The 18,935-nt window shown below is 37.6% G+C and overlaps 1 protein-coding gene and 1 long non-coding RNA gene across 4 annotated transcripts; one reads left to right on the plus strand and one right to left on the minus strand.

Moving 5' to 3' along the window:
* Nucleotides 1–3,518: 3,518 nt before the first annotated feature.
* On the minus strand, nucleotides 3,519–18,905 carry rbm17 (RNA binding motif protein 17). Of its 3 annotated transcripts, none has more exons than XM_041978113.1 (13): nucleotides 18,823–18,905; nucleotides 18,280–18,427; nucleotides 16,684–16,800; nucleotides 16,356–16,522; nucleotides 15,976–16,088; nucleotides 14,444–14,494; nucleotides 13,925–14,060; nucleotides 13,672–13,823; nucleotides 12,221–12,271; nucleotides 9,102–9,178; nucleotides 8,843–8,941; nucleotides 8,685–8,757; nucleotides 3,519–3,816 (listed from the first exon to the last, which is right to left on the minus strand). In XM_041978113.1, the coding sequence occupies exons 2-13, from the start codon at nucleotides 18,400–18,402 to the stop codon at nucleotides 3,713–3,715; spliced, it is 1,263 nt and encodes a 420-aa protein (XP_041834047.1). In that variant the 5' UTR covers nucleotides 18,403–18,427; nucleotides 18,823–18,905; the 3' UTR covers nucleotides 3,519–3,712. The 3 variants fall into 3 exon arrangements, with proteins under 3 accessions (XP_041834047.1, XP_041834049.1, XP_041834048.1); XM_041978115.1 differs by having other exon boundaries at nucleotides 18,280–18,417; nucleotides 18,812–18,866; XM_041978114.1 differs by having other exon boundaries at nucleotides 18,280–18,431; nucleotides 18,823–18,863.
* LOC121635058 lies at nucleotides 6,078–6,324 on the plus strand. Its single transcript, XR_006009342.1, has 2 exons — nucleotides 6,078–6,148; nucleotides 6,227–6,324. It is a non-coding gene; the product is annotated as an uncharacterized LOC121635058 (long non-coding RNA).
* Nucleotides 18,906–18,935: the final 30 nt, after the last annotated feature.

Genomic DNA, 18,935 nt, shown 5'->3' on the forward strand with positions numbered 1-18,935 from the left:
ACATTTATAACTTCTACTAATACTTTACTGTGCACAAAAGAAGCCTTATGATAACCTTATCCAGGGACAATGTTGACATCTCTGGGCTCAGAGGCATCTGGGACAGACCGTAGAAACATGAGCTGGATTCAGATCGATCACTATCTAAGATATTATTTTGGAGGAAATCAGTGCCATGTGCTGTGGACCAAAAACTAAAATGACTGAATGACTGAAGCCAGGATCTGTGCAATGTTTTTGTATCCGCGCTCTTGGCTGTGTTCATTTCCACTCCCATGATGGCAGCATTAATCACACAGAGACTTCAGAGTAAAACATGCAGCCATACAGACATCCATGTATTTTTCTGCAAGACAATGCAAGAAAGACATTTTGTAGACCTTACAATGGCTGAGGAGGAAGAGGGTGTAAGAGTAGTAGTCAGATATTCCTTAAAAGATGTGCACTCATGGTCTTTTGGACACCTTGAGATGTGTTTGCAGGAATTTATTAACACATACCAATCCATCATCTAGAGCAGGACTACTCGATGTAGCCAATGTTTCCCTGCTCCAACACACAAGTCAAATTAAATGTATCCAACCGCCTATGAAGTTCTGCATAATGACTCATCAATTTGAATCAAGTTTGTTGGAGCAGGGATACATTGAAAACCTGCAGGACTGAGGCCCTCGTAGGCCAGAATTGAGTAGCCCTGATCTACAGGATGAATACAAAAGGAGACTTACTTTGTTTTCTAACAATACTTTGATAAAGAATTTACATCCTGGTATTTATCCAGAGGTTTGCATTTACATTTGACAGTGTGAGAACAGCCCCTCCCACCTGTGGTTTTGTTGCTTCTTTGTTATTGCCAACTGTGCACCAGTACCTCACACCAACATGCAAGTCTTACCTCACACCCCTGACTTTAAGGGATTGCAACAACAGCTGTAAACAGATTAAATTCATTATGTGAAAGCTGGTGTTTTTTTGTTCTTTTTTTTTTTTCCAGTATACGTCTCCTTGGAGCAGTGCCTAAATAATAAAGGTGATCAATGCAAACAATCACTCATAAAATTGAATTTTTTGGCACTTTCATAATCTGAGATTAAGTACACCCTTAATTTCAGTTTTCAGTCAAGAAATTTTGATCAATTAAACAAAAAAAAAATTACATTAAGTTGTTCTTTTGATTTTTTAAGTAAAAACCTGCAGGCCCAGTTTCATGAAAGATCATACCACACTGTTTTGTTTAAATATCTAAAAAAAAAAAAACAAGACTTAATTTTCCACAATATGTAAAGGACAAGGCCCCGTGATGTCCAGGGCGTACCCAGCCTCTTGTGTGTGAGAAGCATAAACAAAAATAATCTTGTGAACAAAATATACTTCAGGCACATTTTATTTGGTGATGTTGCGTGAAGCCTCATACTAACTTTGAAGCAGGGTGGTGGAAGTCTTATGGTTTGGGGTTGCCTCGCTGTCTCGGGAATTTGGTTATTTCTGCATTATTCCAAAAAAAAGGACTAAAAATATTATAATAATGTAATATATTAGGTAATTAGTCTCAACCCTGAAGTAGAAGCGGACTTTTGAATTAGATAATGAACAGTACAGCAAACCTACTAAAGATAAAGCTTGTAAAGAACTGGACCATTTTGGGATAGTAATTATGGAAGTTGAAACCCAAATGTTTTTGAAAAGTTGTGCTGGGATTACAAACCTGAAATACTTAAGAAAACCTTCAAAACGTCCTGCAGTGGAAAAAGTTTGTCAGCAATTTTAGCTTAATTTTGAGCTTCTGCATTAGCTATTGACATTTTATTAAATATAACTCAAGAAACACATTTTCTAAGTGGTTTTGTTCAATAACTTTTACCTACAGTCATACAAAAGGGATCAAAACATTATGTTGAGGTCCTGGGTTGCACTTTTGTTTTCACTTAACTGTCACACACTAAATCTTGCATTCCTGTTCACTTAGTTTAAATTGTGGATTAAATGTGGCAGCCCTTATGACTGGAAAATAAACAGCACAAAAGAAAGAAAAAAAAGAAATTTCATCTTTATAAATTGGGTTCTGTGTTTTCCTAAATGTCTTTGGTGGAAATTATAAACCCACAGACACACACACACACTACTCTCCAACCTGATCTGAAGCCATGTTTGCTTTTATGTAGGTCAGGGCTTAACCGGTTGCCATTGTACTGCTGCACACATTCAGAGCACGTTCACGCGGTCAGTCTGATACCTGCTGCGTACATACAGTACCTGTTGAAACATTTGAACACATCAACACATTGACTTTGGATAAGTGAATGTGCTCAAACCTTTGACTGGTATTGTGGTAGAATATAGAAATATTTGGACACAGACACCTATTTTTTGTCATTTTAACTGTTTACCAGCTTTCACTTGTGAGTACTCTCCCCCAAATATGAGGAAAGGTATAGGACTTGCAGCCTGTACAGGAGCACAAATGTTATTTGTCAATTAACTCAGTTTCACAGATGCATGATGGCTAATTATGAATTATTTCCAAAATATGGATTCTGTGTATGGGATTATTATTTGAAAGCCTCAATCCACATGAGGTCAAAGGTATTTATTTATTACTTTTAATATTTTATGCCAGTTTGGAGACACGAGTTAAAGAGTCGGGGGAGGGGGGTGGGGGGATAATTTTTTGTTGTGTAAAGGCTTATTTTGGTTTTAATATGCATGAATTGAATTGTGCTTTTTTTTTTATTTTAATGTTGTAAAGCACTTCGTATTGCCGTTGGTATGAAAAGGGCTTTATAAATAGAGTTTGAAAGCAGCTCTGAGTGCAAGCAAAGCAGACTGGAGGAACACAGAAATCAAGTTCAGAGGGAGCAGGAGCTTAGGGAGTGGTCTGATCAAATTAGTGTTCATTCGGGAAAAAAACAAAAAACAAAGTGTTGAACTAAGCAACAGAGAAAGACTCAGACTTCTGTGGAAACCAACAGTGGTGGATAATCTCAGGATCATTTCCATGGTAAAGAAACACCTCAGAACATCAGTTTTAGTAGGTTAGTTTAGTCTTTCCATTGATTTTACTTCTTGGGTTTTGTCTGCTTACTCACTTTCTCTTGACCTTTGAACCCTGCAGCATTAATGAAAAAAATTAATCTTCTAAATGGGTCTCTTCTCATTTCTGTTTCACAATCCAACCTGCTCCCCTGATCTGAATTAAACCTGTTCCGGTGGGAGCTCATCTGACGTTGTTGACTGGAACCTCCAGGGTCCTTCTGGCTCACTTACATAAGTTCTGAATGAGGCTGGGGCTGTGTTCACTGTCCCAGTCCCCTTTCTATAATCCAGCAAGGCTAAGTTAGGACTCTCATGCCTCAGGGAGATGTTAACACTACAGAGGAACCAGCATTATGTCAGACAAGATTCAGACAGGGAAACTAGGCTTCTTGGAAAGTCGGAGGTGCTCCATTACAGGATGTTTACATCACAAAGTCTTGTTGTCAAAAAATAGATCTTTAAAAAAAAAAGTAAAAATAACAGAGTGGTTTATACCTTTTATTTTCTCTTGACATTAAGGTATTTTTCAATCACAGAAAGAAAAACAACTAAAGAAATGGCCGTTTTATCTCTACACACAGACACAGATGTTTGGGAAATATAAAAATGTTTATGTACAAGTGGAGAAATGACAAGCTCATAATGTCTGTTGGTGCTGGTTGAGCTTCCTATGAAAACATCAGACCTGCTCGCCAAGATCCAAAACCCGGAACCTGTCTAGATTGTAGAAGCAGGCCTTGACAACTCGTCCTCCGAAGTAACGTCCGTTCAGATCCACGACAGCTGCAGAGAGAGATTTTAAAGTTAGACTATACCTCAAATATGAGATGAACCTCTATGAAAATATACATTTTGTCAAAGATCTATACTAAGATATTTAACATTTAATATTTCCTCCATGTCTTTGAATGGTTTTCACATCCTTCTTGTTTGTATATGTATATATATATATATATATATATATATATATATATATATATATATATATATATATATATATATTTATATATTACACAGGGTTTTCTTAGTCTCTCCTTATACAAGAATATTTTTATTGCTAAAAAAAAAAAATCCAACAGAAGAAAATAGACACAGTAGAAAGGGAAAATGTTGGATTGTTTTAAATAGTCAGTTTATTTCTCCAAAGTGATTCATCCCAGGCATGTGTGAAATATACACGAGTGTCATTCTTCAGGAATGATGCTTGTGTTTCCCAAAATATACAAGCTGTCCTGAAGGCAAGGTAGTGCTTCTTCATAAGACACAGCAACCGTTCCCTCCTCTATGACAGTGTTAGCCTTATGAGTACAAGTCCCCATATTGCTTCACTAAATCCATTTTGCTTTCCTGAAAGGGGTCTTACAAATGCATCAACCAGCAATTAATTCTATTGTGTGCACTTCATCTCTTGTTGGAGGACACTAGATGTACTAAACAAACATGAATTATGGTGTAATGACTAGTGAGAGCAGCTGATGTGCCACGGTTTATTTAGCTTCAAATGTCACATCCTGAATTTCTTGGAAACAGATTATTCAAGAGAAAGGAGGAATGAGTTCCCCGGTACCAGCTCAACTTCACTAAGGATAGTTCAGATAATCAGGAAAATATACTTATTTGATTATTACGACTTCATAAGCCAATACTTACCAGTGCATCACATTGTGGGAAATGAGTCATATATTAAGCTGTAATGAGTGTAATGAGTCAGTATTTAAGCTGTAAAAGTTCAAGTATAAGGGAAAAGAAGTCATACATACCAAAAGTGCTTCTAAAAACATATAAACTACTTTTGACACAGTTAAATAAATAAAAAAAATTGCATTATATGAGGTGCTTTTTTAAAGTCATGGATGCTTTGGGAATGACCTAACACTTTAAAAAACAGTCCTAGAAAGTGACCATATGATATACCGAGAGTCCCACTGTCAATTACATCCTACACACCCAACAGCTAAACAGAAAAAACATAGGTGTTGATAAGCTTGTACATGGCTACCTAACAGCTACAATTTTATCAACGATAACATTTTTATTTGCTGTCCTTTGATGGAACACATTATCATTCAAACAACTTTAGGATAACTGTTCAATTAATCCATTCTGCACAAACCTCACTTCAACTGTGCTATTTCTGATGTGTGGAAAGAATAGTAGGACCTTTGAAAACAGGATACACAGAAACATCTTTGAAATTTGAATAAACCAAGCATCAAGTGCTTCAAAGAATCCTCGATATCAGAACAACCTTCTGGAAGAATTATGACGTGGCATGCTCGAAATGTAGTTGTTAAGCTTCCTTCTATGTCCTCGTGTCCTTTTCATCAGGACAGCCTTTCAAACTTGGCCCTTCCTCACCAAAGTAACATCCAAGTACATCTGTTAAGATCTGGTGTCGCTTTAAGGTTGCCAGGCAACCAGACGTACAGCAAAAAAATAAAGTTTGAACACCTGATGTTGCCTCTATGTGGAGCCTCTGCTACCTCACCTGGCTGCAGGCCAGCACTTGAATTAGCAGATGAGTTGCTGTAGATTAAGACAGAAGCTTTGTTTATAGTTAGCAAAAGGCCTTATTTTTATTCTTTAATATACCCTTTAAAGGTCCAAAGTTCAAGTCCAAAGTTCTTCCAAACGCTATGCTGGATTTCCTAGTCTGTAATTTGAGCAGTTTTCCCAAGAAGCAGTTTTAAAAGAAAACAAAGGACGTTTTAGGACTTGTCAGATTCCTCTAGAATTCTTGAGGGCTGTATACTGATTCTCTGATTGAAGGAACATACAGCGTTCCCTGTTTTGATCATTTAAAAAAAGAAGCTATGTGAAGACAATAAGGTTCAGACTCTTTTGAGCATATTTACCAAGGACAACAGCATGACTTCGAGTCAGCAACTCAGAATGACAGAGTGTACGGAAGAAAAGCTGAGTGTTAGCACAGCTGTTAAATAATACACAAATTAATAATTAAATAAGTAAATAAAAAGATAGCTCATTCTGACCACAAAGGATTTTGCCCTGTTCTGTGTTTAGTTTCCAAACGTTCTGGATCAGATCATGTGAAGTATTCTGTATAAGGTGGTATGCAGACATGGACCGGTGCTGTATTTTACAATATATAAATGTCCACATCATGATTAAGACGTGCACTGAAACCTAAACAGATGGAAAGGGTTTCTACAGCAGGCAGAGGAACATCTAGCGAAGCTTATGAAGGAAAACGGCCAGCAGGGCAGGTGGAACAATGTGGACTGCAGCAGCCTTCTGAAAGGAGGCAGAGCCAGGTGGAGAAGCTGGAAGAGGGGGGAAAAAAAAGCACCCAGAAGCACGTTGGGCAAAGCCGTGCACTGGTGCTACAGCAGGAGTAGAAAAGTGATGTGATGGGACTCTAAATAGTTGTTTTAGCCTCATAGGAAATAGTGTACATTGCCATGACAGGCTAGATAGTCTCGCCTTCATATAGCCTAACTTTTGTCATGTTGTCTGGGTGTTCTCCATCACTTCAGGATTATCCACTCATGCTTACCCTGTTTGTTTTCTTGTTGAAACAAATATTAAGGTTGCACAATTGAAGTTCAGATTTAGTTTGTTTCTGTGGCAAAAAATGCAACAAATGTTGGTTTATCCTTCGTTTCATAAAACCTTATTTAATTATAATTAATATAATTTTAGCTGCATACTTCTAAAGGGGCAGCCATGCTGTGCTTCATTGCTGCTGTTGGCCACATTTACCACCATCTGCCTCTACAACGCATTCTGTTTTTCTTTCCGATGGATTATATTGAAAGTATGTCCATAGATCATTTCGTTGTTTCCAAACACCAAGCCCCTTTGTTGACACTGCCGCCATGGTCCATCAGTGAATTAATAAACTCCATTGTGTGTCGGTGTGTGTGAATAGAGACCGCAGGTGGTGGGCGTTACGGGATGCAGCAGCATTGCTGTTAAATTTTAGCTTTTGGTAGACAGATTAAAAACACAATAGGCAGAAATGTCGTCCACTCTGAACGTCTGACAGACCACCCACTAACATTTTCATCCAGTCTTGTCTCGTCAATGTAAACTCACACAAGTCTTGTCATGTTTTAGTCATCAAAGAGCCATGTTTAGCTCATCCCCGTCTTCTTATCATCATGAAAAAAAGAGGGCAGCAACAAAAATATTTTGTCATCGTTGACGAAAACAGCACTGATTGCAGAAACACACACACACACAAACACACACAGGACATTTGAGATCAGGTGGCTTTCTTTCTGATTCATTTCTCATTCAACTCTCTTCAACAGTTTTAGAGCAGCAAACTTCATGGTATGAAAATGTAAACAAGGTCGAGAAGAAGAAGATGCACCCGGTACCAGAAATACTTCTGTGCAATTATTTTGTAAACTCAGAGAAAGCCATAACACCGTGGTACATCAGGGGGAAAGTAACTCCACGTGATGTCGGCAGAGCCAGAACATCTGATTTCTCCATCCATGGACCACAAACCATTCTCCAGTCTGATTGGTTAGAATTGGAATTGGTAATTCTGAAAATTATCAATTGTTTTTTGGTTTGAGTCATGTTGCTCAGTTGCACAAGATGAAATGCAGAAATCAAGTAGGTTTTAGTAAAAACATAACATTTGACGCCTTACCTTCAAAATAAATTTAAAATATAATGAAAATTCTAATTTTATCCTGCCATAGCAAGAAATACAAAATACTGACTTTGCCTTTCTATAAGTTTAATTAGAATTTTAATGTTTTTTTTTAACACTTCGACCATTCAGACTAAAAGAGATCATTAACTATACCTCAAAACCATTTTTGTAAAAAAAAAAAAAAGAAAAAAAAAAAGAAACCTAAAGAAAAAAAACAACTTCTTCTCAACTGGTTTGAAGCAATAATGACATTTGTTATAAATAAAAATAAAAATAAAAACTTGAATCTGATATTGATGAATCCATTTATACAGCCTACACTCTTAAAAAAAAAAAAAAAAGAACCTGAAAGTTTCCCCATAGTAGTGGACACTGCCATTGACCCGCCACCTGGCTAGCTGAGCCTGCGCTCTAAAATCAAATGGATGTTCAAAACTTTTGAAATTCAATCGGATTCGCCAACAACATAATTTATAAGTTAAATGCAATTCAGATACCCGGGCAGAGCACATTCAGCCACATGAAGAATATTTTAGCACCTGAAAACAACAACATCGTCTTCAAAAACCAACCATTTAGTCAGACACTTTAAAATAATTCCTTATGACATGCAGTGTGTGGTTCTTTGAGCGTCTGCCCTGTTTTCGAGCGGTTCTTACGGTGCCGTAGGGAGACGCTGGGTTGCTGGGCCACTTGTGACATAACACCGAAGGGAGCCGAGTCTCACCTTGTTTCTGATCTGGGCCAACTCATTTAGATTAGGACACACTTTCACCCACAATATTAGAGCAGTTATACAATCCCAAAAAGAAAAAAAAAAGATAATAGAGCAATTACATAAAGCTGATCTCCAAAATGGAGACAGTTACTCACATATGGAGGAGTCATTAGTTTATACTGAGTAATGCAAAGTCAAGCTCACACTGACCTGATGTAAAGACATGATTTCAGTTTTAACTTATTATTTTACCATGTGTATTCTGGATTGTCTGTTTTCATGAGTCAAGTAAATACTGACCTTTGATGGCTGATTCCACCCTCTCAAACTCCAGAAAGATCCTGACAGCTTCATCATCCAGGACATCCGCAATCTGGGACAGAAAGTTATCATTGTTTCAGTTTCTTTTTTTTTATTTTTTATTTTGAATTCATCTAGTTGAGTTTTACTTTTCTCACCTCGAAAATAACACATTTTACCACTTTGCCATATTTCTCACACTCTTCTTTTGTCTCTCCCTCCAAGTCTTCATCCACCTCTCCTCGACCAACCATGTTCTACAAAACAAATATGGACATTATCCCAAGTTGAACTGTATGTATGTATCTATTGCTTTCATATTATTTTTTAACTTAGTGTTTAATTATATGCAATTATATGGGATAGAAAGGGAAAGTGGCATCTAAAACGACCCAACACACAGAATAACACACATACCCTCAGCAGAACCACTTTGGTCGGGCATTTCAAGATCTCTGTGAGCGGGTTTGTCTCCGACTTCTTGGAAGCATCCGCTGAGTGGACGGAAACAGATAACAAAAGTCAAATATTTTTCCTTCTCCAAAGAGTATCTACAAGCTGCAGATGTGTTGGATGGAGCAACTGAAAGTGTGTATCAGTAAGCTGCATTGTTAAAGACAAGGAGCTTGACTCAATGCAGGTGATAAATGAAACTATTCAGCTGCTGTTCTGCGATTGCTGAGTGGATGTGATGTGTACCTTTCTGACATACGTGGTTGTTAACGTCACTGCTGGTTTGATTGTGTTATTGTACTGCTGAGAAATGATTGCGCATGGGTCACTCAGGTGCAGCAATGCTTTTAGTATTCCTACTAGACACGTGTCTTCTGTAACTGTCAAACTATTAAAAAAATAATTAGATTCTGTTTATCACAACATTTAATTCTACCTATACTTACTTCTGCTAAGCTAATCTACTGATGATGGGTGAGTCAGACCTTTGACTAGTATTTTACAACACATGACACTCCTAAAACAGATTAGCATCTTTACCACGACCACAGGATGCGTGTCCCGACGTGGTTGTTAAAACAATTAGATGCAATTCACTGCATCAGTTAGATAAAACAAATCGTAGCTGAAACACGTGCAGTAGTTTTCCAGTGGAAGAGTCTTTTTTGTTCGCTTAGATAAAGTAGTTAAGAAACAAAATATTTCTGAGGTTTAGTCATCAGAAGAGACCAGGCTGCATAAAATGAGAAGGACATGGATACAACCGTTCCATCAGATGACAGGAAATAACGTCACTATCTGTGTGGAAGTTTATCTTTGTCATTTATAGTTTCTGCTTAAACTTAAACCTTCCTTAACTTCCGCTTGAAGTCAAAGAATCCAAGTGTTAAGACTATAATAGATCTTTTAAAAAGCTATTTGGCTTGTCTCAGCTTTAACTAACTGTTGTCCATTATAGCATCACTTCTTCAGGATTAAACAAAGTGCAGCTGCAGACTTTCAATGTGGGAAAATACATTTGAAATCTGTAACTTAAATCAAATCTAAAGTTTAAAAAGACGCGATACTCCGGAGCATGAACTGGCACTTGTTCAAGAGGTAGTGTTCCTCATCTGGAAAGGAGATGACAGCAGGCAGCATTTTAAAATAGCTGTGTACATCATTTGCTGTACTTTGGAAGTAGGAAGTTGGGATATTTTGCTGGTTTTTTTTTTCTTTCATTGTAGTTAACATCATTTTTTCATCAGCAGGTATAAAGTGAACTTAAATTTAAAAAGTGAACCAATCATGCTCTACTGGGTCTTTATTTACTGTGTTTGATGCTATGAAACCAGAGTTTCTTCTTTTCTTTTCCTACTAAGTGAAATTCCTATTTTCTAATTATCACTGAAGCAGTAAAACATGGCTGAAATAAACTTATCTTAAATAAGAATAATGTTTTAACATTAACCTTTAAAAACTTAAAACACTGACTAATGAAGCAACAGAGAATCCCAGAGTTACTGGAGTTTCAACTAGAAGACAAAGCTGCCGGCTGGATGTTACGATTATTATGTAGGTCACTTCAACTTATGACTTAAGAAGAGTTTGGACCTAAAAGAGGAATTTTTACAAACTGTTAAACTGTAGATTAGAGATGGTGGTATTATGGGCTAGGTTTGCTGTTTGAGCTAGCTCTTAGGATATCTACAGTTTACTTTCTCATTAAGTAACAATGTGCTTCTAGGGTACTACAGATCTCAGAGGAGACGCAGCCTGTAGAAGAGAGGTGGTGGATGGTAGGGCTGAAGGATAAATCGTTTTTAAATTTAATTCACAATTTAAGTAGCGTGATTAGTAAATCGCAAAGAGCACGATTAATTTACATGGAACACAGCGCCTGATTCGGGTTTCAAACCTGCAGCATGCACAGTTTTACAAATCCACTCCCTTCACACGTATTTCCTGTCATCCTAACAGCAGGGTCCTCTCTTTAAGGGTTAAAAAAAGAAAGCGTCCTGTCGTGATTCTGCTCTATTTGAGCCTCAAATATGTTTACATCAGATTTGCGCTGTTTCATTCCCCACACTTGCTTATTATATCCACTCTGTCCCAGGTAATAGATTGTACATTCATGCAGGACAAAGGAATTGTTCTGCTTTATTTGTGGTAGTTTGGCCAAAGCATGTTAGAGAAATGTCATTAAGATGTCAGGACACTGAAAACTTCTGAAAAAAAATAACGTACACCCTGGTGGTGACATATTTTAAAGCAAAATGGCCTTTTCCTGCCATTTTATTGCGCAACATGTGTGCAAAGATGCCACATTTGTTTGTTGTGATCCACACTCTTCTACTATTCTTTGACACCAGGTGAAATTTGATTTATCAAACAGAACAACTGATAATGACAATGGTCACATGCAGTGTGTCAAAACTAGTCAGCTAAACTCAAGACAACTCACCACCAGCCCTAAAACTGATAAATAGTTGGCATAAGGTGTCTTGAGGTTGAACTGACTGGAACTCACATTTCAGAGAAGAGGGGAATATCTAATAATGACTTTACTCACAGAACTCCTCTTCATTCTGTACAAACTCATACAACAGCTACCTGTACATCCTCTCAGCTGTTTGTTGTAAATGTGTTGAGTAGAATTTGCTATTGTTTAAAGCTTGGGAAGATTAAATGGAATATAAGGGGAAAAAAGAACAGCAGATGACTGAAGTTTGATGGTCAAAAGAGCAACAAGGACAAGTAAGAGAGACTTGAAGCTCAAACAAACAGCGTGCTGAAGCAGTTAAAACTGATCGTGTGGTAAGCAAATGTTTAAAAATATGTAGGTCAAAATCAGATCTAATTTATCAAATGAAGCTTTGATGGAAAGATGGTGACTAGAGAACATGCATGCAAAAAAGATGGAGTTCTGTGTGTAGCCCTGTCATGCCTACATGAAAAACTAATGAGTCTGTTTAGGAATTGCAAAGCTTAAAAAAGGCAAATAGCATTGCTGCTTTTGACGAACGCACATGTAAAAACGACTAAACAGAAGCTGTGTGAAACATTCTGTGTGTGGGACGTAGAAAATGTGAGTGGAGGCCAACCTGCAGAGCCTCCGCCTGAAGTCTCAGCACCACCTGACTGGCTGGTCCCTGCTGCTCAGTCACACCCACAAAAAAAAAAAAAATAAATAACACACACACAAAATTAAACACATGCACACAAAATCACTGTAAATAACATCTACCTGAAGCTAAAATGATAGTATGTTGCTATTTATATACATGAAAACATCATCAGTGAAGACTTGTCATGACAGAAAGCAGATGTAAGCTGGACACTGAGCCCGACCAATTAAATCGGACGATTATGGCCCTTTTCAAAATAATCGTATTCAGCCAAAGTTTTGCCGATTAAACGTAGATATATTAATTACTCATAAAACAGTTAATGCTGTCAAGTATCATACAGGATGATGCTGTTGTGCCGTTTTGTCGACTAGATAGAGCTCAATCCTCAGTCCTCACCGTTGTCAGTAGCTACAGCCAGGCAGCACTACAGGGGTGGGCAGAGTATATTCATAATGAATGACTCAAGATGTCTCCAGTTTTAGTTTAACTCTGTTTGCCATGTGTCATGATAGTGACCCGCTTTGCTGTATCGGTCATGCTTTTTGTTTACGTTGCATTGCTAACGTTGTGCTAACCTAGCTTAAGTTACTGCATGTCTATGTTAGCAATAACATCTCTGTGGTTATGCCAACCTAGCATAGTGTCAGCTAAGACCTTAAATGCCAATAAGTGACTGCAGAAACAACGTAAGTGTACAAAATATTTGAGGAGCGATGTGAATGCAGAAAAGATGGGAAAAGTTAAAATGATGAACATTACACTCTGTCTTCAGCAACTGTCATGATGTTATTTCACTCTTAGTTTTACTTTATCAGAAAATACTAGAACGTGACTCAGGCTGTAACAACTTACTGTGTTGTGCCAGATTATTAGCGACCATTATATGTTTAAAATGCAACAAAGAAAAGCGTCTCTGGTTTTTATTTTGATCCATATGAGTCATTACTCCATGGCAAAGAAAATAATAGGGAAGAGAAAATGTGAATTAACATTAAAGGGCTGCAAAAATAATGTTTTGCCACTAACTTTACTCATTATATTGCTTATACAGAGCATACACCTATAGCCTAAATGTAAATAATTCATTAGTACAACTGGTAGCTATATTAATGCATGCTTCAAAGAAAGGAAAATTCAAAATGAAAATTTAAAATAAAATAAAAGCTATTTTATTCATATATATTTTTTAAATTATTTGGCTGATTAATTGGACATCTGAATTTTTTTCAACCAAATATAGGAATCGGCATCGGCCTTAAAAAAATCCATATCGGTCGGGCTCTGCTGGACACGACATGAGCAGGAGCTTTTCATGCAGCTGACAGATACAAATAGACTGTGGGAGAGGAGGCAAAGAAAAGTGAATTGCAACAAAAACAAAACAGAGAAAATACAAAACAAAATCAAACAAAGCAAGTGCTTACGTTTTTCTGCGGCATCACCTATGATGATCTTTCCCCCTCTCTTGCTTGTTTTCTCCACAGACAGTGCCGTGCTCAGGCCCTGCTCATGCTTCCCCAAGCCTTGGCCCTCTTTGAAGCCATACTTCTGCATAATCTTATGGGCCACCGTACCTCTGTTGGGCGAGGACAATATTTTTATCAGGTCTTTTTATTATTATTCCTCTAGAAATGTCTTGTGTACAACTGTTGGTGTGAGCATGTGTGTCCCACCTACCCCATGTTGGCCAGGAAGGAGCTTGTTGGTCCCGGTGGTGAACGCGGCCGGTCTGAGTCCTCATATAGTGGTGGAGGGATGGCTGCCTTTGAGCCTCTGGCAGGACGGCCTTCATCTTCATAGGAAAATGAAGAGCCTTAACACACATAAATAATAATAACGTTAAAGGTTAAGCACGGCTGAACTTTTCTAAGTTCTACTTATTGACATTTGAAGCTATTTGGCAACCAACGCTGCCCCCTGCTGGACAAAGTGCTGAACTTTCTGGAAGCAGGAAACAAATCTAACACAAAGCTTTACTGGTCATTACTAATGTGCTTAATTGATAGTTCTTTGATCATCATAAAGACTAATTCTAACATATCGTACCCCAACTTACACTTAAATTTTGAATATTATCATCAGTTATACTTGTGAATGTATATCTTGCAGTAAACTGTTCGCCCGAGGCTTTGCTGCTTTCAACTGTACTCATTCTGTTTATGTTTAACTATCACATGACGGTTCAATATTACTTACCATCTCTGTCCACCAGTGATGACGGAGGAGCAATGGCTGCTCCACCTAAATCTGAGAGGTGAAGGAAAAACCCAACAGTCAGCTTTTGTTTTAGTTTTGAGAAACAGTTTTCAAATCAGAAAAAGAGACTAAGAAATCTGTAGTTTGTTCCAAGTGCAAGTAATACAGTTGTCTTACACTCCAGACGGTCACAGCTCAGTCTGTGACCAAAATGCCAAAAATAGAAATGTAGAGAAACCATTTACGTAACACCTGGAAGAATCAAACAATCTACTTCTGAAGGGATTAGACTTTTACAAAATAGCAGCACAAGCTAAAGCACAGCTTAAACAGACTCGACCGCAACACTTTATTTTTCTTTTTATCTCGACTCTATTACTGGTAAATAATTAGCTTATATACAGATATAATCAAACTTCTGTTGTCAAAGAATGAAGTTGTATTTCAAGAAGAACAATTTTTTTAAAACATATAGATTAGTCACATAATTTTCTTCCTCCAAAAATAAAAAAAGACAAAAAAATAAGTGTGGCTTTTATTACCAAATAAAATTAGTAATACTATTAGGATGGAGCAAATATTTGATGGTTATGTGTTACATGTTGACTTAATTAGTGGTTAATAAATCAGAGTACCTTTAACTTCATTGTGACCCATAAATACAGTGAACGGCAGCCCTTCGTTTACACCAGGGTTGGACGTAGCTAATTTTAAGCCCCGTTTCCACCAGCTGGTCCAGACTGGTACAGGACAGGTGAGGTAAAACCTGATCTTTTCTGAATATATCTTTACCTTCCAGCTCTTTGGTTGTCCTTATAAATTTGGGTCTGGTGGGGCAAAGAAGGATCTGAATGCTTGTTTCTTTTTAAAAAAAAAATTAACCAATAGTTTAATGAGCAGACGTGTAGTTTTCATCTTTCCCATTTGTGTGATTATGACGTGCTTTCTGGTTTCTCACTCACACAAGGCCTGCTAGGGTTTAAAAAACTGATGATTAAACAAACTGTTGCACAATTTGGTATACTGTCGTATTCTAAAACCTTTTCAACACCAGAAACAATGTTAGGTTTGTTTTATGCCAACCGGATGGTGAACATTAATCTTCATGTGTTCAGATGTCAGTGATAAAATGAGACGCGTAGAGACTGTGATGGCACTGATACAAATGCAAATGAGTATCTCATTGGATGCAAATTATTAGTATTGATTAGCATCCAAGCACAATTTTTTTTTAATTCCAAAAGGTGGCACATAAAGCATTTTAATTCCTAAACTATGTGGACAGGTTTGACCATCTATTACATTTCTATGTTCAATATTTAATGGCCAATAAGAATATGGTCATATTTAAATCTATCAGGGTAAAGAAAACACTTACATTCTCCTCTTATTAAATGTTTAAACATTCTGATTTTTTGGATACAACAATATCTAGTGTTTCATACTTGCAACCAACTGAATCACACCTACCTGAAAACATGCTTAGGAATGTTAGTTTACGTTTATAAGTCTTCATGGCTGGAATTACTCACTTCGTTTCCTCCGCTCTTTCTCATACTCCTCCTCCTCATCTGAATCTTCCTCTGTGGCAGGGAAACGAGAGAAACCACTTGGAGCTCCACCTTCATGCCTGTCTTTCCTCTTTCTGAAACAAAGTTCAGGAATTATAAATGACGTGACAAAATCATGAAGCCGTTGTCTCGGTTTCTTCTGTGTTAACAGCTACAAGCAACAACTGCTGTATCAAGATCCAAAGATCCCTGAATACCAAGTATGAAAAGACATTTACTGATTAGTTTATGTCATTGCCTACAGTGAAAAAGGGTGTCATGTTTCAATGTTTAGTTTTGTAGCAAAGGTTTGATGCTTTGACTCCCAAATTAAGTTTAGAATAAAAAAAACATGGCTATACTTTTCCCTTTCTTCAATCTCCTTCTGCCGCTCCTGCTCTCTCTGCCGCTGTCGCTCCTCTCTGTGACGCTTCACCACCTTCTCGTAGTCATTGGGGAACATGGGGTCGTACTCGTCGGCCAATGGAATCAGCACATCGCCAGAAGAGAAACCACTGGGCACTGCATCCTGAAGAAAGCAGAACATGGATGTCCAAGTTACGAACAAGCACTTTTTGATCCTGCACAGCTGGATAAGATCCAGTCCATTCAAACTATAAAAGCTACAAATGTTGTCAAGTTTGATAACATACAAAAAACTAGCTGACACAAGTAGTGAGTGAGTCAGACCTTTAGTCCAATTGCAGCGTGTGGAGGAGTGTCTGTGTTCTGTCGGTCATCACTGGAACCTCCTCTCTTTAGATCTATGACAGGCGCCAATACAGTGGTCTGTTTCATCCGCTGGGACTACAGGCAAATACACACAAACGCATCCATCTGTAACACTCCCTTGTTTGAAATTCAGAATGATGTTTATGTAGTTTAAGTAGAAACAGTGAAGAGATGGAAGGACATTAGGAGAAGATGGGAGAGTGACATCCAGTCAACAGCCAGAGACCACAGGTTAACTTGTACCAGCATGATCCAACCAAATCAGCTGCATGAAAAAGGTTCATTTTTCCACTTTTTGTCAGATATCTCTAGCTTTAGCAATCAGCAATATTTGTATATTCACAGATCTACTGTAATAATTTGAGATGAAAGTTATCCTTCAAAATCATTACAATGTTTTTCCTTCACCAGCTAATTGCTGGGATAGACATGCATCTGTTTGTACTAACAGTACTGTGGCAGAGACAGTTGTATTTGCTGTAATAAATAGTTCTAGTCTGTCCATCCATTTTCTAAACCTGTTTATCTTATTCAGGGTCACAGGGGCAAGCTAGAGTCCCCATTCTAGCTGGCTTTGGAAAACAGATGGACATTATACCTTAGACAGGTTGCAAACACAAATTGGAATCACAAAATATGTGAAACATGCAGACTCTGCACAGAAATGCAGTCAGCCAAGATTCCAGCCAGCAACTTTCTTGCTGTGAAGCATCAGTGCTAACCAAACAGCTCTGTGCAGCCCTTGCTGGGGTCGTTTATAGTTACTGTGAGATTAGTCATGGCTCTGTGGTTTCATGGTTACCATGGGTTAACCTGCCTGTATGTTTTGGTGAGCCTGCACATGTAAACCTACTGTGTGTTTTATGAAACACATGAAACATGAAAAAAAGTTTATTATATTAGCAAAGTTTTAAAGATTTTGCAAGTTATTATTATTATTATTGTTTTGTTTTTATTATGGCTGGTTCCAGTGTAGTGTTAAATGAAAGGGTATGTGAATCCAACTTTCATCTCAACGTGTTGTTTGTCTCTCTGTGTTGACCCTGTGATGAACTGGCAACCTGTCCAGGGTGTACCCTGCCTTTCGCCTGCTAATTGCTGGGATAGGCTCCAGTTTCCAAGTAACCAAAAAGTGGAATAAGCAGTACAGAAAATTAATAAATTAATTTAAAAAGTTTCAATGACGGTGAACAGCTCTATTCTTTACATGGGATGTACTTAATTTAACATAATTTATAAAAGCAATACAAGACGAACAGGAAAAAAGACAAAAAGTCCACTACATATTAACTTACTGACCAGAAAATAGTCTTCAACTACATGATCAGGCTCTATAAACGCTACTATTACACATCTGTTAAATGATACATATCATTTGTTTGTGACAACAGTTTCAAATTGTAAATCATTACTTATATATATATGACCTATATTAAAAATGTATTTATGTACTCCCATATCCTCATAAACATGAATAAAACATTTAGAAAACACTCATTTACTTTGCACGTTGCGCTAATCTTTACTTTTAGTCTACATCATAACTGAACCTACCTTGGCTTGGGTCAGAGCTGCCTTCTTCACCTTCAGCTGGGACTGCAGTAGTTTGAAATTTTTGGACCAGCCTTCGGTTTTGGTGTCACTGGCACCCACACCGAGGTCATCGTACAACGACATCGCTGTCTGTCAGTTCTACTTTTACCTACCTACAGACACACACATGTTTAATTTTCATTCAACTTGCTTCATGTGCATTACTCATCTCTTTAGTACTTATAGAAACTGAGACTGGAGCAAGGCAACAGCTTCCCTTCAAAGTTTGTTAGCGTCACAGTATGTAATTTTATTATTCATTTCTAATGTTTCAGCAAAAAGTCAAATAAGGCAGGAGGCTGGCTGTTAACATTAGCTAGCATAAGCTAAAGCTAATGTTGCTGCTAAAGTGCCCGCTCCCAATTATAATTATATATTTTTAAAAACTAATTACTAATTTTAGCTGGTTCTCAACCTACCAGTGTTAATAATAACGTGGATACTATATAAATGTAAATCCTCTTTAAAGCATTTTCAAGAGATTTAGCAGCACATTTGCCATACCTTCTGTCCTCGCTGTTAGCAGCGGAAGCAGTGCTACAACAACAAAACTAAACGCGACAGTCGACGACACTTAACGGCATTTCATCCGATTGCGCCATCTAGCCGTCGGATGA

This window comes from Melanotaenia boesemani, chromosome 23, assembly GCF_017639745.1.
Source record: "Melanotaenia boesemani isolate fMelBoe1 chromosome 23, fMelBoe1.pri, whole genome shotgun sequence".
NCBI lineage: Eukaryota > Metazoa > Chordata > Actinopteri > Atheriniformes > Melanotaeniidae > Melanotaenia > Melanotaenia boesemani.

Coding starts and splice junctions, on each gene's coding strand:
- rbm17 (XM_041978113.1), bottom strand. CDS start 18,402: ATGTCGTTGTACGATGACCTCGGTGTGGGTGCCAGTGACACCAAAACC. Junction 16,801..18,279: donor CAGCTCTGACCCAAGCCAAG/GTAGGTTCAGTT, acceptor ATTTGCCTGTAG/TCCCAGCGGATGAAACAGAC. Junction 8,758..8,842: donor TAAAATGTGTTATTTTCGAG/GTGAGAAAAGTA, acceptor TTTCTGTCCCAG/ATTGCGGATGTCCTGGATGA.